The 21,654-nt window shown below is 43.6% G+C and overlaps 1 protein-coding gene across 6 annotated transcripts in view; it reads right to left on the reverse strand.

The window, feature by feature from the left end:
* PTPN3 (protein tyrosine phosphatase non-receptor type 3) overlaps positions 1–21,654 on the reverse strand; it is a 119,165-nt gene that overhangs the window by 29,066 nt on the left and 68,445 nt on the right. For 4 of the 6 annotated variants that reach the window (XM_084857556.1, XM_084857554.1, XM_084857560.1 and 1 more), the window contains 4 exons: positions 19,718–19,808; positions 17,951–18,012; positions 14,461–14,607; positions 12,342–12,470 (listed from right to left, as the gene is read on the reverse strand). In XM_084857556.1, coding sequence (XP_084713682.1) covers positions 12,342–12,470; positions 14,461–14,607; positions 17,951–18,012; positions 19,718–19,808 — 429 coding nt within the window. Of the gene's footprint in view, positions 1–8,853; positions 10,104–12,341; positions 12,471–14,460; positions 14,608–17,950; positions 18,013–19,717; positions 19,809–21,654 lie in introns of those variants that run through there. The other 2 variants (XM_084857557.1, XM_084857558.1) reach the window with 2 other exon arrangements.

A 21,654-nucleotide genomic window follows, 5' to 3' on the forward strand; every position in this document is an offset into this window, starting at 1 on the left:
TAGACAGAGTGCCTGAGGAACTATGGACGGAGGTCCGTAACATTGTTCAGGAGGCAGCAATGAAATCCATCCCAAAGAAAAAGAAATGCAAGAAAGCCAAGTGGCTGTCTGATGAGGCTTTACAAGTCGCTGAGGAAAGAAGGGAAGCGAAAAGCAAGAGAGAAAGGGGAAGATATATCCAACTGAATGCAGAGTTCCAGAGAATAGCAAGGAGAGACAAGAAGGCCTTCTTAAATGAACAATGCAAAGAAATCGAGGAAAACAAGAGAATGGGAAAGACTAGAGATCTCTTCAAGAAAATTGGAGATCTCAAGGGAATGTTTTGTGCAAAGACGGGCATGATAAAGGACAAAGAAGGCAGGGACCTAACAGAAGCAGATGAGATTAAGAAGAGGTGGCAAGAATACACAGAAGAACTATACAGGAAAGTTCTTAATGTCCCTGATAACCATGATAGTGCAGTCACTGAACTTGAGCCGGACATCCTAGAGAGTGATGTCAAGTGGGCCTTAGGAAGCATTACTAACAACAAAGCTAGCGGAGATGACGGTATTCCAGCTGAGCTATTTAAAATCCTAAAAGATGATGCTGTTAAAGTGCTGCACCTAATATGCCAACAAATTTGGAACACTCAACAGCAGCCACATGACTGGAAAAGGTCAGTTTACATTCCAGTTCCAAAGAAGGGCAATGCCAAAGAGTGTTCAAACACAATTGCGCTCATTTCACATGCCAGCAAGGTGATGCACAAAATCCTACAAGCTATGCTTCAGCAGCATGTGAACTGAGAACTACCAGAAGTACAAGCGGGGTTTCGAAGAGGCAGAGGAACTAGAGATCAAATCACCAACATTCGCTGGATCATGGAGAAAGCAAGAGAATTCCAGAAAAATGTCTATTTCTGCTTCATTGACTACGCTAAAGCCTTTGATTGTATAATCAAAGCTATGGTTTTCCCAGTAGTAATGTATGGCTGTGAGAGCTGGACTATAAGGAAGGCTGAGCGCCGAAGAATTGATGCTTTTGAACTGTGGTGCTGGAGAAGACTCTTACGAGTCCCCTGGACTGCAAGGAGGTCAAATCAGTCAATCCTAAAGGAAATCAACCTTGAGTGCTCATTGGAAGGACAGATGCTGAAGCTCAAATATTTTGGCCACCAAATGCGAAGAGAAAACTCTCTGGAAAAGAACCTGATGCTGGGAACGATTGAAGGCAAAAGGAGAGGGGGACAGCAGAGGATGAGATGGCTAGATAGCATCACCGATGCAATGAATATGAACTTGAACACGCTCTGGGAGAGAGCGGAGGACAGGAAGGCCTGGCGTGCTATGGTCCATGGGGTCACGAAGAGTCGGACACGACTGAACAACAACAACAACAACAACGTTGAAACAGGAGGTGAAGGGCTAACTGACCCATTAGTCATTCATGAGATGACAAGTAAATCTGGCTCAGTGAGCGCACTAAAATATTGTCCATACCAGCAATATGGAGGGCAGTAAGGATGAACCCTCAAAGGATGATCAGCTGAAGATCTCGAGAGTCAACGTGGTGAGATGGGATGAACATGTCCTTTCCCACTTGTTGAGATGCCAAAGTACCACTGAGTACTGAATAGGTTCAACATGTATAAACACCTGGACATGTCTGTTCTGAAGATCGAGTTTGCAGAAGCAGGGAGCCTTCTTCACCGCCAACAATTCGAGTACATTGATGTGGAGGCGTTTTTCGACATTGGTCCATAAACCTTGTATTTGGAGTTGACTGCAATGTGCTCCCCATCCCAAAAGCAAAGTGCTGGTAGTGAGCAACTGGGACAGAGCTGGTCAGATAAAGGGAATACCTTGGGGGTGGTTATGTCCATCCACCAAAGATGTGTGCGAGTGACCTCGCGAGTGACTCTGTATAGTTAGATGGGCTTGACGAGCATTGCTGAATGCCCTGAGAAATCAACTATGTAGAGGTCGCATTCAAAGCTGTGCCCAAGAGACTACAGAGACTGTGGCCACCATACAGTCTGAGCAGCTGTTGTACACTGAACGCTGTAGTATTGTGTTGCCAAAAGAGTCTGTCCACGAAGTTGGCAAGAGTTAAAGCTCGGTCTGATGGCGGGTACATGCTGGCTGTTACAGCATCAAACACTGCCCTGATAAATGGAATCACCTGTATCAGGTTCAATATGTATTTCTCCTCCATGACATACAGGCCCAAAGACTCAGAAGATTCTGAACCACCACTATCGCCTTGACTAGCCTGCCTTGACTAGACATTCCCTGGAAGATGCGACTATCAGCCAATCTTCTAAACAGGGGTAAACCTTGATGCCTTGGACCCAAAGATGTGCATATACCACCACCATACACTTCGTGACTATGACCTATAAAGCCCTATATGGCTCTGGTCCAGGTTATCTGAAAGACCGTACCCTCCCTTATGAACCTGCCCATGTTCTGAGATCTTCTGAGGAGGCCCTTCTCTCAGTCCCACCACTGTCACTGGCACGTTTGGCGGGAACCCGGGAGAAGGCCTTCTTGGTGGCTGCCCCACAGCTGTGGAACATCCTTCCCAGGGAGGCTAGGATGGCTCCCTCCTTGATGTGTTTCCGGAGGCAGACTAAAACATTCTTGTTCCAGCAGGCCTTTGGGACATAGTTGGCACCTGGGGGTAAGCTGCTAAAATGTTGTTTTAAAATGCTGTTTTAATGTTTTAATATAATTTTAATTATATTGTTGTTTAATTTATATTTTAACTTTTGTATATTTTCATATGTTTTAATTGTACATGTTTTAATTTTTGTAAGCCGCCTGGTGTCCCAGTACTGGGAAAAAGACAGGGTATAAATATACTAATACTAATAATTCCTAAACACCCTCAGAGCAGTGGCCAGACTGAATGGTATAACCTGAAACTGAAACATGTTAGAACTGATGGCGAATCTGACATATCCTTGGTGTGAGCTCTTGATTGCAATACAGAAGTAGGCATCCTTGAAGTCTATAGCAGAAACCATATCCCTTGATGAAGAAGTGGTAGGGCAGTAGCCAAAGTGGTCATTCAGAATTTCCTGGATCTGATGAACTTGTTTCGGTCTCTGAGATCCAATATCAGCCGAAGTTCACTGTTCCCCTTTGGTACTGTAAAGTACTGGGAGAAAAACCTGCCTTTGGTATGATATGGAAGGACATGCTTGATGGCTCCCTTCTTGAAGAGAGACTTCATCTCAACTCTGAGAACATCTGAAGGCAGAGTCACCTTTATGGTGCCAAGAGGAGGGAGAACTTCAAATTTCATATTGTACGCCCATTGTATGGAGTCTGAAGTTACAGCAGTCCAGTTTGGAAGGAAATTAGAATAGTTTCAAGATGGGGGATAGGCAGTGGGACGAAGAAACAGATGGGTTGAGTAAAACTTGCCATTTTGAAGCGGTGTCTGACTTCCTGCGAGGCTGTTGGAATCGGCTAGAGGAAGACTGTCTCTTTGATATTGTTGATGCTGAAACATAAAGTTGCGGTCTGACTACTGTCTTGTTTGGTATGGTGGCTGCTGCCAGAACCAATGTCGAGTCTTATGAACTGGTTGCTGCTGCACCAGTCCCATTCTCCTGGCCATTATTTTTGCCTTTTAGATCGTGTCTATCATCATCTGTATTCACATTAAGAAGACTTTCCCCATTGAAGGGAAGGTCTTCAATATGAGATTGGGCTTCAGGTGTCAGCCCCAACGAACACAGCCATGCGTGCCTTCATAGTGCCACCAAAGTGACCATACCCTTGGCCTCACAGTCTGCTTGATGCCTGGCCATATTAATGCTGCCTGGATAACTTTAAAGTCTCTGCCTGAAACACTCTAGCCAATTCCCTCTGGTCATCAGGGAGGTAATCACATAATGAACGTATTTTCTCCCAAAAGAATAACTGGTAGCGTGACATGGCCGCCTGGTGGTTTGCTACCCTCCCAGTGCCACTGAAGAATAAATCTGTCACCCCAGTAGGTCCAATCTATGGCCTTCCTTGTCTGATGTTGAGGCTTGGATCTTCTGTGATCTACCTTGAGAAGATTCCACTAGAGTTGGGGAGAGGGTGTGTAAAGCGAAACCCTGTGACCTTCTCCTAAATATAACTACTCTAGATGCTTGAGGATGGTGCTTGAGCATCATTGAAGAGAGTGCTTCCAAGATTGTTTGGCTATCTACAACAACGTTGGTAGGAATGGAATTGCCACTGGTGCCGGAGCTTCAGTATATACAGTGTCGAATAGTGGATCTTGCAGCCATTCAGTAGGTTGCTGTGTCTCAATAAAAAGAGACTGAGCCATCCTCAAGATCTGGTCCATGAAGTGACCTAAATCCTTTGATGGGGAAGACATCTCCAGGGTAGAGACAGCATCATCTGGAGAGGATATTGAAGGGGGAACGGATGAATATGATGTCGAATCTGATTATCTTCCATCGAATGAGGTGATGTGTTGGGATCAGGGACCCTCTCTTCTCGTGTCTGGTGAACCGGTACAGGAGACAGAGGCAATGATTAACCTGGAGGAATGGCCACAGTACTTTTATGGTGTTCATCTCTTGGTACCATAGAAGGTGGGTGATCATGTCTTAGTGACGTGGTGGTACCGGTGGAGGCGGCAAAAAAAAGCAATCTAACAGAGGGCAAGATACTGTTGCTGACAGAGGTGGTTGGCATTGAGAAGTAGCACCTAGGTACCAAGCCTTGTCAAAGTACACTTCTCAATCCCAATATTGTTGCCATTTGTCACAATGATAGGTCTTATGTGGTGGAACGGACCAATCAGAGTATCTGTCCCATTGTTGTAATGGTGAATCTATCAGGAATATCCAAATTGTATCACCTCTCCTTCTGTCTTCAGTCATGTTTTTTTAAATTCCTTCTTCTTCTTTTTCTGAGACGCTACGGTTGGCTTTGGAGCCCTCGCTTTCTCAGATAATTTTTTAGCAGCCGACATAGGTAGCGAATGCCCCAGAGTTAGTGGGTCCGTTTGGCCCATGGTTAGAGCCAGTGCACCCAGAAAGGCAGGAGGAGTTGGGGAAGACATTCCCACAGGTCTAGCTGCTAACACTTGCACCTCAGATGTAGATGATTTTGGGGTATCCACTGCCTCCAGCACTCTTTTCCAGAGGACTGCCTTCAAGGGGTCTGAGAGGTTATGCTTTGCTTGCTTGGTAAAACTCTGGCAATGGGGACAAGTCATAAGAACATAATAAGAGCCATGATGGATCAGACCAAAGGTCCATCTAGTCCAGCATTCTGTTCACACAGTGGCCAACCAGCTGTCAACTGGGAACCCACAAGCAGGTCACAAGTGCAACGACACCCTCCCACCGATGTTCCCCAGCAACTCGTGTACACAGACATACTGCCTCTGATACTGGAGGTAGCACATAGCCATCAGGACTAGTAGCCCATTGACAGCCTTATCCTTCAGGAATTTATCTAATACCCTTTTAAAGCCATCCGAATTGGTGGCCATCACTACATCCTGTGGTACCAAATTCCATAGTTTAACTATGCACTGTGAGAAGGACTTCCTTTTATCTGTCCTGAATCTCCCACCAATCAGCTTCATGGGATGACCCCGGGTTCTAGTATTATGAGAAAGGAAGAAAAATGTCTCCCTATCCACATTCTCCACACCATGCATAATTTTGTACACCTTTATCATGTCTGCCCTTACCTTCCTTTTTTCCAAGCGAAACAATCCCAGCGGTTATAACCTTTCCTCATAGGGGAGATGTTCCAGCCCCTTGATAATTTTAGTTGCCCTTTTCTGCACTTTTTCCAGCTCTTCAATATCCCTTTTTTAGGTGTGGTGGCCAGAACTGTACACAGTATTCGAAGTGTGGTCACACCACAGACTTGTATAAAGGCAGTGTGATATTGGCAGTTTTATTCTCAATTCCTATTCTAATTATGACTAACATGGAGTTTGCCTTTTTTACAGTGGCTGCACACTGGGATGACATCTTCATTAAGCTGTCCACCACAACCCCAAGATCTCTTTCTTGGTTGGTAGGGGTGCACGAAAGTCACTTACCTGGTCTCGCAGCTTTTCGCGGTGGGGGGGAGGCGCTTCGCTGCTCTCCCCCCGAAGTTCAGGCCGGGGGGGGGAGGCTTCCCACCTCGCCCGGCCGAAATTCAGGCCGGGGGGGAGGCTTCCTGCCTTGCCCGGCCGAAATTCAGGCCGGGGAGGAGGCGCCTCGCCCGCGAAATTAAAAGTTAAAAAAAAACACGCCCCCGTGATAGGCTACGTGACGATTAACGTAGGCTATCACGGCTAGATCTGCAAAGTCAGCCATGATAGGCTACGTAAATCGTCACGTAGCCTATCACGGGTGACTTAAAAAAAAAAAGCGTGTACGTAAATGGCGGCCCCCATAGGGAGCCGCCATTCGCGTTCCTTATTTGGTCGCTGTAGTCTACGTAAATCTTTACGTAGACTACGGCGAAAATAAGGGCAACGCAAATAGCATTGCCCTTATTTTCGCCGTAGTCTACGTAAAGATTTACGTAGACTACAGCGACCAAATAAGGAACGTGAATGGCGGCTCCCTATGGGGGCCGCCATTATCCATACACGCTTTTTTTTTTTTTAAAGTCACCCGTGATAGGCTACGTGACGATTTATGTAGCCTATCACGGCTGACTCTGCAAATCTAGCCGTGATAGGCTACATTAATCGTCACGTAGCCTATCACGGGGGCGTTTTTTTTTTCTTTTATTGGAATGGCGGCGGCGGCAGCCGGTCAAAAGACCGGCTGCCGCTCCCGCCCTGGACGAAGACCCGACGAACCGCCGGCCGGACCCGCCGCCGGGAGGGACATTCGCCAAAGCTAAGTCCCGTCCTGGGGGGGTGCTGAGAATTTCTCCCCGAAACTTGTTTGGGGGGCCGAACACGTTGGCGCTCGGCCCCCCGAAGTTTCGGGGAGAAATTCTCCGCCATCCCTATTGGTTGGTCACCACTAGCTCAGATCCCATCAGGTTGAAGTTAGGATTTTTTGCCCCGACGTGCATCTCTTTACACTTGCTTATGCTGAACCGCATTTGTCATTTGGATGTCTATTCTCCCAGTTTGGAGAGATTCTTTGGGAGCTCCTCACAATCCTTTTTTGTTTTAACCACCCTAAATCATTTGGAGTCATCTGCAAACTTTGGCCATTTCACTGCTCACTCCTAATTCCAGATCATTTATGAACAGGTTGAAAGGCATTGGTCCTAATACAGATCCCTGTGGGACCCCACTATTTACTACCCTCCATTGGGAGAATGTACCATTTATTCCCACTCTCTGCTTTCTGTTCTTTAACTACTGATCCGTAAGAGGACCTGTCCTCTTATTCCATGATTACTAAGTTTGCTCAGGAGTCTTTGGTGAGGGACTTTGTCAAAAGCCTTTTGGAAGACCAAGTAGACAATTTCTACCAGATCACACCTGTCTACTGGCACTCTCAAAGAACTCTAAAAGGTGAGTGAGAAAGAACTTATCTTTGCGGAAGCCGTATTCTTTTTCAGCCGGGCTTGTCCTTCTATATGCTTACTAGTTTTATCTTTAATAATGTTTTCAACCAATTTACCCAGAATAGACGTTAAGCTAACTGGCCTGTAATTTCCTGGATCCCCCCTGGATCCCTTTTTAAAAATCAGTGTTACATTAGCCATCTTCTAGTCCTCTAATACAGAGGCTGATCTTATGGGCATGTTGCATATTTTGGTTAGAAGATCAGCAATTTCATATTTGAGTTCTTTGAGAACTCTAGGATGGATACTATCTCAGGCCAGTGATTTATTTGCTTTCCATTTATCAATAAGGTTGAGAACTTCATCTTTTGTCACCACTATTTGCCTCGGTTTCTCAGACTCCCTTCCTGCAAACATCAGTTCAGGCACAGGTATCTGTCCTATATCTCCTGCAGTGAAGACTGATGAGAAAAATTAATTCAGCTTCTCTGCAAACTCCTTATCCTCCTTTAGCACCTCTTTAGCTCCATTGTCATCCAATGGTCCAACTGCCTCCTTAGTTAGTTTTCTGCTTCTGATATATTTAAAGAATACCTTATTGCTGGCCTTGATATTGTTAGCAATATGCTCTTCAAAATGCTTTTCTGCATATCTTATTGTCTGCTTGCATTGCCTTTGTACAAGCTTGTGGTCCCTTTTGCTTTCCTCACTGAAGCAAGACTTCCCATTTTCTGAAGAAGGCCCTCTTTCCTCTAACAGCATCCTTGATACTGCTCGTTAACCATGCCAGTGACCTCTTGGAGTTGGTGCTACTTTTCCTAACCTGTGGTATACACTTTAGCTGAGCTTCTATTATTATGGTTTTGAATAACCTCCAAGCATTTTGAAGGGATTTAACCCTCTTGACTTCCCCTTTCAGCTTCCTTTTCACCAGTTCCCTCATTTTAGAGAAGTTTCCTCTTTTGAAGTCTCTATTACATGCACCTCCCCCAAACAAAAAAGACAGAGCGAATGTTCATCTGTGGGGGTAATTTGCTGCCACAACGCATACACTCACGGAATGGTGCTTTTAATGCCATACGCCTCCCCCACGGCGCTATCAAAGACCGCAAAGGGACAAACTGTGCGTGCGTGTGTGTGTGAGTGTGTGTGTGTGTGTGTGTGTGTGTATATATATATATATATTTAAATAGAAAGAAAAAATGACAGAAGATTGGATAGAAAGAGAAAAAGCAAGAGTCCATGGTTTGGTATGGTAGGATGTGCTGGATGGATCCCGTCTTCAAAAGAGTCCATCTCAACTCTTAAGACCTCCAAAGGAGGTGTAACCCTCATGGTACTGACTGGAGGAAGGACTTTGTACTCTATCCTGTACCCATGCTGGATGATGGTCAGGACCCAGGTATCCAAGGTTTCAGCGGTCCAATTTGGAAGAAAATGAGACAGGAGGGTTCCAAAGATGGGCAGACAGGCAGAGGGATGAGGAAGTAGCTGGGATGAGTTAAAGCCAACATTTAGAAGTGTTGTCTGACTTCCCACAGGATGGTCAGAACTGACCAGTTGAGAACTGTTTCCTCTGCTGTTGAGGCTGTGGAAAATGGGAACTGTGGTCCAACTGGGACTGGTATGTAGGCTGTTGGCGAAACCATCTGCGAGGCTTATAGCCTGGTTGTTGCTCCATCAGTCTCATTTTTCTGGCCATTGTCTTAGCCTTTTGGATTAGCCATGGCTTAGCCATGGCTTCATTTGTCTTTGCATTAAAAAGGCCTTCCCCATCAAAGGGAAGATCCTCTATGCAAAATTGGGCTTCAGATATTAGCTCCGCTGAATGCAGCCATGCATGTCTTTGTAGTGCCTCCGCACTGACGACAGCCTTGGTCTCACAGTCTGCTTGATGTCTGGTTGTATTAATTTGTTGTTTGGACAGCGTAAGAGCCTCTGCCTGAAAGACTCTCACTAATTCTCTTTGGTCGTCAGGGAGGTAGTCTCATAGTGAGCTCATCTTCTCCCATAAGAACAGCTGATAACACAACATGGGAGCTGATTAATTGGCTACCTGGAGTCCCAATGCCACTGATAAATAAATCCTAAGTCCCAGTAGGTCCAGTCTATAGCCTTCCTTATCCACCAGCGAGGCATGGATTTATTGTGGCCAGCCCTGAGATGACTCTACTATAATAGAGTTAGGATGGGGATGTAAAAACAGTAACCCCATATCATTTTCTTGGACCTGATACAATGATTCCAAATGATTTGCTGTTGGCATCATTGATGAGGGTACCTTCCAAGAATGCTTGACTGTTTGCAATAATGTTGATAAGAAGGGAATCACCACTGGTGCTGGGCTTTGGTATACACTGCATCAAATACAGGATCCTGTAGGCATTCGCTAGGCAGTTGTGTATCAATATGCAGAGATTGGGCCATTCTTAGAAACTGGCCTGTGATATGTCTCAAATCCTCTGATGGAGAAGCTATATCTTGGGTACACACAGCATTGTCTGGAAATGAGATCAAAGGCAGGACCAATGAATATGGAGTCTGATTGATAGTCTTCCCCAGACCGCTGTGATGTCTTGGGATCGAGCAGTCTGTCCACTTGCATCTGCTGCACTGGAACAGGGGCTGGAGGTGGAGAACAATCAGATGAAATAGCAACAGTTCCCACAGGAGATCACACTGCTGGCAACGTAGAAGGTGAATGAACCCGCCTCTGAGACAGAGACTTTGGCTGCACCAGAGGAGTGGGCTAAAAAGTGGTGTCCACAGGAGGGCAAGACATGGTAGCTGACGATGGTGCTACGATGGTATTGAGAAGTTGCTCCCAAATATTGTGCTCAATCAAAGGAAGCATCTCAATCCCAATGAAGTTGCACTCATCATAATAATGGGCCCTGCATGGCAGCAAGAACTGGTTGGAGTACCTAGAGTATATAATCTTGTATAGGGAACTGCGACCTGCCCTGGCTGTCTCATTTGTAGCCTCTCTCTCTCTCTCTCTCTCTCTGTCTCTCTCTCTTTTTGAATGCTCAGATCAGAGAGAGTCAGGGGATTCTTCCTGGTGCTGACATCCCTATGTATGTGGGGTGGGCACTCTGAGGCCGAGGACTGTGCCTATCTCAAGCTGGTGAAGGGTCTTTGATTTCTTCTTCAGAAGTCGAAGCTGTATGCGCTGGTCCCGACATAAGCAATGTCGGCATCAGTGAATCCAATAATGGCGGAGGTGACGGGATAGAAGGCTTCTACACCGACTCATGTGATCTCTTAGAGTTTGCCTTTTTCTTAAAGTTAAACTTTTTCTAAAGTTAGTGTTGGAGCCCTTGCTTTTTTAGATAATTTATTTGCTGCAGAGATCGCAAAAGAGTGTCCCAGAGTAGGCGGGTCTGTCTGGCCCATGGCTAGTGCTGATGTACTCAGTGAAACAGGCAAAGGAGAAAGCACTCTAGGGGCTGCACAGGCAGGTCCTGCATTCTTGATGTAGATGGGATCTGAGTATCTACTGCTTTCAAGGCTTTCTTCCCAAGGACTGCCTTTAAGCAATCCGATCTGCTGTGCCACGCCTGTTTAGTGAAACTTTGGCAATGAGGATAGGTCTCTACTACATGGGCCTCCCCTAGGCAAAAGAGAAAAAAGGAATGTCCATCCATGGGGGGCAACTTGCTGCTGCAATGCACACACTTACAGAAGGGTACTTTCAAGGCCAAACACCCCTGCCCCATAGCAGTCAAAGATCGCGACCAATGAAAAACAATTCTACATTCCCCATTCCCATATATAGAAAGAAAAGTGACAGAAAGATTAGAAAAGAGAAAAAATTATGAGACCTCAGCAACTACACTAGAAAAATCACTTTGTGAAGGATGAAGTTCCCTACTAGGCAACCAGCAAGACAGTCAAAAGAGAATTAAGGGAGTGGGTGGGAACCCACGAGGGACACATGTAGGGTTCATACCAAAACGATCCCCAGCTATAGAAATTTCCTGAATCGAGGCTCTGTACAGGCTCACAGCCCATATGTGTGATGCACAGAGACCACAAAGAAGAACAAACTAGGTATTTAATCATATATATTAGGGGCCTGTAAATCCTACCAGCGGTCGTTGCTCTCACTACCCCTGGGATCAATGTCCATGATTATTACAGTGCTTCATCCTCCTCAATTACTGTCTCTCTGTCATGCCTACATACAAGGATTTCTAGGATTGATAGTTCTTGAGAGAGCATGTCACATAGGGAAACACAAATCTCTCTCTCAAACTACACATTTTATTTTAACTGTACAAGGACACTCTCCCCATTACAGAAAAGATCATGGGCCAGCAACTCGCTGTTCAGAATTTTGCTCATTCTGCTTTAACACTGCTTCTGACTGGCTCTAGCAAATCTCACAAGATCTGGGCACAGATATAGGGGAATAAGTTTCCATCAATATCCTCAAGAATAATCAAATATCCTCAAGAATTAGTTTAAATTTTCTTCTTATGGTAACGGGCTGCAGCCTCAGCCAGCCCCCCTTGATCTCCGGGCTTCAGTAAAATGTAACCACTGCACCCTCATGCTGGTGTCCTGAAAACAAAATACGTAACAGGGCAAGAACTTACAGAACTTATGCAGATTTGCTTTTAAACATTAACTCTCTCTCTCGAGAGCTTCAGAATGGTATATTTTGTAATACCTAGAAAGTTAGCTTGACTTGGATCACGTGTGTGGATTCATCTGCTACTAAGAGGGGCAGATTTGTCCATTGGGACCATGTGCAGCAGCATTAAGATCAGGCCACAAACAAAACACACACAACTGCAGACGACAAGTTTTAACATGTATTTTTTTTCTTATAGCAGAGTAAATATAAAGATCACTTACTTCAATATTTGTAACAACAATTTCTCTAAACACATAAGCAATGGTGCAATCTTCAGATCGACATTTGACACGAAAGTTGCCATACTCCATAATGTCTGGAGGATCAGGCCAATATTGATGACATTTGGTCTAACACAAAAAAAGAAAAATTGGTTTGACATTCTCATTTTCTATCCAGCAGCATCCATCCTTCTACTTTAGAAGATTGTATATGTAATACATTTATTAACTATCTAATGTTAATACAGTATGTAGTACATACCAAGTGACAATGCAGCCCACTAATAAAAGCATCCTGTATAATCACGTCGGCTAAATGGGGAACTATCAATTTCATTTTTGCCAGTTCAGACCCAAGACTGAAATACTGTGGGCAAGTTCAACCTCGTAACTTGACTCCAGAATTCTACTCAGAGTGGGCCTGAGTTGTGCACTGCCCTCTCACTCCCTTCATAGTGGAGTGAACCAGGAGATTCTGGGGCAAATATGATTTATTAAAATTATATCACAACATTAAATTAAAGCATTTCATGGTAGCTGATGTTCAGTTAAAAACAACATTAAAAGTAGCATCTGAATAGGTCCTATAGCTTGCTTAAGGCAAAATCATGTGGATTCATGTGAACATTTGAAGTTTTAGCACTTCCACTGTAATCTAAAATGCTACCTTCACCAGAAAAAAAGAGATCACAATTAATACAGGAAGAAAAATGCCCCAAGACTTAAAGATTAAGCCATCACACACACCCGTATTTTTTAAAAAACGAATGGCATTCCAAGGTCAAAACAGTATGAACATCATTAATTTCTGTTCACTTATTTGCTCCTTGACCGTGGGATAGCAGCTCCCCATGGAGGGAGGAGCCGCCCTTCCCTCCCAAACTGCACTGTTAGAGTAAACAGCCCCTAAATCCCATTCTGTCAATCAAACAACCAGAACTATGCCAATTGGCACGTATATGCCAATCTGAAGAAGTTAACAGTACACAGATGCATAAATGAATAATAATGAGAGAACAGTGAGGAACAATCCCATGAATCCCTACCTACCCCACTCCCACCCCCACCACATGTGTTGCGTTGGTAGAAGCCAAAGAAAAAGCCATTTCCCTGTTTTTAGCGGCTTGTTTGTTATTGTTTTATTCATGTTATGTGTTAGCTGCCTTGGACATTTTATAGAAAGGCAGGATAGAAATGATTTACACCAGGGTTGGGCGGCAGGGGGGCCTGGGGGCCACTTTTGCCCCCTGGACCTTCCCTCCCATGGGCTGCACTCTTGCCACTGCTGCATTTGGCAGCAGCAAAAAAATGTGTGGTTTGCCACCAAATCCTACAGAGCAGAAAACCCTACAGAACAGTAAAAAGGTCAAATTTAGCTTGTTCTCAAGCTAAATTTGGCCTTTTTACTGCTCTGTAGCAGTTTGCTGCTAAAATACAGCAGGAAACACACGGTTTTCTTTTTTGCAGCCACTGCAAATTTCAGCAGCACAGCAGCAGGGGCCACACTGGGGGGTGGGGCAGGGCCTGCATATAGCCTGCATGTTGCCCACCCATTTTAAACAAACAAAACAGTGATTGCAGGGTTGTGACTTTCATTTTGAAGTCTTTGAAATTTGATAAGCTGCAGCTTATCTATTTTTAAAAACGGAGTTACGCTGAAGTATGAGAAGAAAGCTGCTTCAAAAAGTGTAAAACAGACCAGTGAAACACATTGTAATTTACATGAAAGTAGGGATATACAGATTTTGTTAAATCCATTCTGTCTGTGTTTCATGGATTGCCAGGAGTCTTTTGTTCTGTCATCCAATTATTGACAAAATCAGATTTTTTGAATGAGAATTTCATTAATTTTCAAATGCGCATTAGTGTAACGCGTACTTGCACAGGCATGCATTTGCGCAAATCCCCCCCCAGTTAAAAAAAAAGAAAGGCCCACAAATCTGCAGAACCTGTGCATCTTGGGGAAAAACTGGTCCACTGTGGAATCTGCAGGTCAGAGTTCAAAAACTGAACTCATCTGAATCCACCGAGGAGTTCCCCAACATCCCTACGTGGAAGTCTTACTCTCTCTGCTTGCACACAAGTGAAATGGACTGAAAAGCAAATACATTCTACCTACCCGCCCTCGTTCTGTGAGAGTTGTCAACATGATAATCAGTGATAATCTGTGATCCCAAACTGCTTGCCAGAAATGTGGACAGGTGTGTGGAAGAGGACCTTGAGTGGCAATGTATTTGTTCACAATGCCAGCAGAAGGAATTTCGATCTATCAGAAGAAAGAAGGCTCTACATAAAGGTGGCTCTCACTAGAAAATGCTTTGAAAATTTGTGATGAACAAACACAACTTGTTTTTAAAAAGCTACATAGAATTTTAAGTCATCCTCGAATATTGCATAAACACAGACATGCACAACCAGACCACTAGATCAAAACCGAACCAAAATTTAAAACATATGAAATCGGCAGTTTTATTTCTGCATTATTCTAAATGAGTTATATGCTTCTTTCATATCAAAAAGTGATTGCTAAGATGACTATTTAGAATTGCACCTATATGGCATACCACCCTATGTAAAGAATTGTTATCTGGAGGCTGGATGGCCATCCTCAACATGTTGAAATTGCATCCTACTTTGCACTGAAAAGAGGGTTGTACTAAATGACCTACTAACTTTATGATTTTATGTGTCACTTCAACCACCATGCAGGTTTTCCCTTACTGCAAAAGTGAGCAACACTTCATGCAGCAGCATGGACAGTTAGAGCATGGTAAGGGTCAATCCACATAAGGACACATGCATGAATGGGTTGCCATGTGGAAAAATGTACTCTCCGTGCCATGTTGCTCATATGTAATGTATTGATTTACATTTCAGAAACATGCTTCAAACTGGGGAGCAGAGATCCTTTGAAGTCTGATTACTAACTAAGCCCAATACAGACTGTTTACAACAGCTGCATGGTGAGCTGTCATGGTTGGACCTCTTCACCCCCACCTGAAGTTCATGCACTGGAATTAATGCTTGCCTAGATTCACAGAGCCTATATAATCAGTGATCATCTGTGATCCCAAACTGCTTGCCAGAAATGTGGACAGGTGTGTAGAAGAGGACCTTGAATGGCAATGTCTTTGTTCACAATGCCAGCAGAAGCTTTACACATTAAGCCACTATACACACATGAAATCCACTGTATGAACATCAGGAAGAAGCAGTGGACACAATCACATCCCTACCACATATAGGCGCTCCCCTAATGCAATATCTGCATAGGTTCACAACTACTAAGAACAAAACAAAGTATGCACAAGATACCATGTTCAAATCCAATTCTTACATATCTGATCTACGCTTACCAAACATACATTTTTTAAACATTACACTTGTGCAATTATACAAGACCTTTTCTGATTTTCTCCTTTGGTCCTCTAGGTCAATAAACCAAAAGTATGATAAAAAAAAGTGAGCAATAAAAAAGTTGCACACTCACTTCACATAACCTCTCCCCCATGCTTTCACACATACCCTGCAAATGTCTGCTGGGAGGACCTATGTGCACAGATGCCTGGGGAGGAGTGATATGGTGTGCATGATGTCGGGGGCAGAGCTACTTGGCATGGCCCCGTCCCTGTTCGCATGTTCAAGTAAGCCGTTTTAAGAATGCCTGAATAGGGCTATAATGACACTGAAATGGTCAGTGGCCAGCTTCCTGAGGAGATGGCTTGATTACAGGTTTGAGAGAAATCTAGACAACAGAATTTCGTTCTTCAGAATGTAAATTTTAACATTATTTAAATATGGGTACAGTGATGATGAGCAGACTTCTAAGAGCCATAAATGTATTTTCCACAAACTGGCTCTCTCACAATATATCAAAGGCCTGTAGAGGAACTGTGAGGTTCGATCTGGTTTGGTGTGACAGAGGCATCCAAGAAGGGTTAAGTCCCTCCACCATCCAAGAAAGGCAGGGATCATGAGGCAAAGAAATTTGCCTCAAGGGTCTGTACTCTTTGGCTCCACCCCCAGTTCGGACCAGTTGTGGAGCTTGAGACAGGATAATATCTGTGGGGTGTTAGAGGATAAGAGACACTTACTGTAAGAGGAAGAGAATTATATGTTACCCATCCTTCTGACAGGAAGTGGTAAAAAAACTGGAGCCCAGGAAGAGCTGGGACCAATTATCTGTGTTTTTGTGTTCCAGCCACAAGAAAAAGGGTGTGGTTTAGATACCTCTGTCATATCAAACTGTAAGGACCTTTTATAGTAAGTGACCAATGTCCTGTTTTCCCCTACAGGTGTTTGATATATCATGAGAGAACCAGTTTTTGCAAAATACATTTATGATTGTCAGAAGGTAATGACCCCAAGTTGAGATTCAGAAATCACAGGCTTTGTGCATCCCACTGACTATTGTGGGGAAATAAAAATGTCTATAACTTTTTTCTCTTTGTCATGTGGATGAAATTTGCAGGCACAGTAGCTCTTCAGGAAGAGATTATGCTAAATCTTGGAGAAATAGGTGTAGCGGTATTTTGTGCTATGTGCATTTGAATTTTGATTTTTTAAAAAGGGAACTGCCAATAACTTTTCTATTTCTTTGTAGAACTGAATGAAATGTTCAGGGATACTTGCCCCTTTAGGGAGGGGATTGAGCCTGCCATGTTTCAGATGAATTGGGGCAGAGATTTTTGTGCAAGAGCAGCTTTTACATTTTGAGGGTATCCAAAAAAGTATGTGAATATCCCCCCATGTTCCTTCTGGTGCATTCTTCTGAAAATAACAAAATAGAGGTGTAAGAAAAGTAAGAAAAATCCAATGTTTCAGTAGGAATAGTGCAGGGGTTTATGTGAAAAGAGGGGTCTGCAAATTTGTGGGTGGCTAGCGATTTCCTTCCCTCCCCCCCATGGTTTCATTTAGGGTCCAGGTTCAGTTCTGGTCAGTTCAGAGGGAAGCCCACTTTGTCTTGAGAGGCACCAGAAACAGTCTGAAGAGGGCTGATTTGGCTTGGGCTTCAGACGAATCTGATGCACATCCCATATAATCTCCTATGTATCACCTCCTAATAATTTTAGCTTAGAAACTACTCTGAGGGCCCCCATCGAATGACTATCAGGGAGAGAGACTTTTTGGTAGTGGTACCTCAGTTATGCAATAGCCTTACCAGAAAAGGTTTGCCTGGCACCTTTCCTGTGGCCTTTTTGGAACCTATCTGTTCACCCAGGCCTTTTAAATAATTCATGTAGTCTGGGCACCTAAGTTTAAAAATCTTGTATTTAATTTTGGGGTGATGTGATTGTGTTGTTGCATTTTACATTACTTTTGATTTTATGGTTAGCATTTTATTTTGTATTTAAAGTGTTTTTAAATCTATCTATTGTAAAGCCACGTACAGAGCTTTACATTATAAGGCGGCATACAAATGTCTTAAATAAATGTTATCCACATCAGCAGTGAAGTTCATTCCTTGCCTTTGTCTTCCTATCCAATAGCAATAATTGTACATGAGGTGTATCTGAGCAATTCTGCTACTTCTAAACTTTGTAAAAAGGTAGTCTATTTAAACATGACCTTTTTAATTATTATTTTCAAAAGTTGCGTGTGTTACTTACATTCACATGATTTGCATTTATATAATCCTCATTTCCTTGTAATATTACTCGGGTTATATCATCTGGTGGGAGAAAAAAAAAGTAATGAACAGTAATTATGTTGCATGGTATCAGGATTGGGCCCAGGCTCCCTAGTTCGGTTTCTGACACTGATTCAGATTTGGAGACAGAGCTAGAAGAAGCCTAGCCGAGACAGTGAGCAGGGGAGGAAATTCTCCAAGACTCACCAGGAGTCAGCAAAGAACCTTCCCAGGGGGTTATCAAGCAGGAGGGCTAGCTCAACCGTTTCCCCCCATTCCATGGGAACCTGGCCTCTTTCGGAGGGGGAGGGAGCACTGGAATTGACAGATGCCAGAGCTTGCCACTGTGTTACGTGGGCAGAGCTGAGCAGAGGTGGGAGGTGTCCCACCAGATTGGCTGCCTATCGGAAGTTGGGTTGCAAGGATCCTCACTGAAGAGAGGAGCCCAGAAAAAGCCTGCTGGGCATGGTGGAAACCCGTCCATGACTTCAAAGGCAACTGCCCTGCTTTCAGTAGCTCCAGTAACAAAAGTGTTATTTAGCTAATTAGGTCCAGAGGACAGCTCCCAGTCTTTGTAGTTGCTTCAGGTGTGAAGAGCTGCTATTAACTGAATAAAGGAGTTTGTGGATTGCACAGTGAGTCTTTGTTGCCTCACTACTCAGTGGGAGGGCTTAGAATCCTTGACACATAACAGTACTACATTTCTTGAAGAGATATAACAGTAGTATAAATCTTTAAATCACAGGAGGGAGGGGGAAATACATCAGCTGCATGAAATATTCACAATAAACTCTCTATTAGGCAAACAAATAAATGAAAATGTATTAACTAACAAGATGGACAAGAATGGAATGCATCAATAAAGTGGTTTTATAAAAACACTGCTTGGATAATAAAATGCAGTAAGATGTGAACCCACAACAAAATGTGCTCTTGTTCAAAGCTCAAAGACATGTAATACACATGCCCAGAAAGGCACAGAGTCTAAAACCTCATCCTGACATGCTTGGCTGAGAAGGTAGTTATGATTTTTTCCCCTGGAGCTCTGGATATAGTATCTTACTGTGATGTTCAGGTGACAGTTGAAAAGCACCTGAGGAGAGAGCCTTGCCCTGCCCCCAGAGCCACGCAGGGGCATGGGGTTTTCCTGCTCATTTTTCCTGCTTAGGCTTTCCTAAGCTGTAGACATTTTCCAAAGTGCTACTCAACTCAGGTGTAAATCCCAAGTGTGACGGCACGAAGACCCTTCTGAAATCTTCCCTTGCAGTGCTATATAGGGCTAAAAGGCTCAGGACTGGCTAACAGACCCAAACCTGAGTGCCTTTTTTCTATATATGGAGTGGTAGTAGCAGCAAAGGAAAAAGGGTGCACTTCTTCCTATACTCTTGGATGTGTGTTTTTTTAAGTCATGGTGCACATTCTTCCCAATCCTAATCCAAGCAGGCCAGTTCCCTCACAGACTCTTAATTTTCCTCTCCCCAGTACAACTGAAACCCCCAACATTCTATTGTTTAATTGCCCTCAACATTCACAGCTCCCTGCCAGCTTGTTATTGGGGTTTTAAAAAAATCTATCTTTTTAAAATTACAAACTAATATACTTTTGTATACATTGGGAGTAACCAAAATATGTAAAAGCCACCTTATTTTGGGGTGGTCCTATTTTGCTTCTGAATTGAGAAGTATGGGATCACCTATGTCTGGTATTAAAGGGAATGATAGCCAAGAGACACATAATTAATACTCACATGGCAGAACATCTTTGTACCGATTTTTGTCCATATTCTGAGGTAGCTTTGCACAAGTAACAGCTAATCCTGGCTTTTTTCTGTAAAGTTGCTGAAAGAACATTTAAAAATCCCTTTGATAATAATTTAGTAACAGAAAGGCCTCAAAAATCACATTCAATGTTGATAAATATTGGAGAGAATTATTTCACAATGGCAGAAGTGGACAGCCTAAAATGACTTAACTACTGACATAACCCACGGCTTTTTAGGCATGCAGTTAAAATACCACCAACAAAATATTTCAGTTTGATTTTTTTTTTAAAGAACAGGACACTTCATAAACAGAGTGTTCAAGAGGAAATTATTCATTAATCCTCATTCATTCATTTCATTTCTGTTCATTTCTATACCACCCAATAGCCAAAGCTCTCTGGGTGGTTCACAGAAATTACAGCCCCCAAAATGCAACATAATAAAAACATAATATAAAATCTTTAGCATACAAAATTTAAAAACAATTTAAAACAGGTAAAAAAACAGTTACAATAAAATACCGGGACCTGATAAAAACAGCTGACATTAAAAACCCCATCATATCCCATCAGATAATCACACCAAGATCAATAGGTAATAAGAAAACTGACTGAACCTGCAAATCACAAGCTTATTTGAAGCTTCCAAGGCTCTTCACTGAATGGTACTTATTTGTGAGTAGATACAACCTTGGCCATGTGGAAAGGCATTGTAGTTAATATAGAGCTATTAAATATTACATGCTTTAGGGTGCAATCCTATGGCTGCTACTCAGCAGCTAGACGGCTATAGGATAGGTTGGTTCCTGGCAACCAACCTCAGAGGTTGGTTCCTGGAGAACTGCCCCCCACCCCCTCCTGCGCAGTGCGAACTGGCCCCATGCTCTGCGCTCGTAAGAGCAGCGCGGAGCAGGGAAATTGCATGTTCCCGGGGGCGAGGCGGGTGGAAATGCTGGTACGACACAACCTATGTGTCTGGCTGCCACTTCCCGTGCTCTGAGGTCCTGTTGCTAGACAGCTGAAATCGGCTGTCTAGCTGCGAAAGCAGGTTGGGGGGAACGAGGAGGAGATCCGTTCCTCATCACTCCTCCCACCCTGCACTGGATAGGCAGTCAATCCACATAGGATTGCTCCCTCCATTGTGTAAAAGTACTGTCTCAGCAGTGCTCCTCAAAAATATCTTATCTTCACCAGGCAGTCTCACTTTAGCCAACCTCAGCTGCTCCCTTCCAAACTCTAGGCCATTCAAACCCAATTTCCCAAACTTCCTGAGAACAGAATCTATGCAAATGAGCCTACATTATGGTTAGCACAATGGGTTTACATTAGCCAATACTGGTTTACTTTGATAACATGGGAAAATACAAATTTTCAAAAACAAGCACCACATGATTTTATCATAATTATGAAGACAGTTTGGGATACACAGAATGGCAGGGCTGAAAGGGACAAATAAGCATTATCCTTCTGTCCCCAATCATCATAGAATTGGAGGGTACTAAGAGCCCATCTAGTACAATGTAGCACAGATACAGCAGCCTGATTTGCACATCACAGCCTACAGTATTTTAGCTGCTAGTCCTTTCCCACAGTGCCAGTGCTTACAACGGCCAGGCTACTTTATGTAACTAGTTGAATTCCAATGCTACAATATACCACCTAGTTCAAATTTTTGGTTTCACATGAGAATGTGAAGGTATAGGGGAACAGACTTGGCACATTTGACTAGTTACAAGAGTTAAAAACAAAGTACAGTTTTCTGTGTGAATAACAAGTGTCCTGGTGGATCTGGGACACTGTCCATCGCTGCTTGCAAGGGGGGGAAGCCCTAAAGCATTGCAAGGCAAGTGAGATCCAGTGCTCCTCCTGCTGCTGCCTTGCTGGGGTCCACCTGTGGGACATCTACTCTGCCTATTTGCAGAT

The sequence above is a fragment of the Heloderma suspectum genome, chromosome 5 (genome assembly GCF_057233095.1).
Source record: "Heloderma suspectum isolate Gila_16-S chromosome 5, 16-S_ref, whole genome shotgun sequence".
Taxonomy (NCBI): Eukaryota; Metazoa; Chordata; class Lepidosauria; order Squamata; family Helodermatidae; genus Heloderma; species Heloderma suspectum.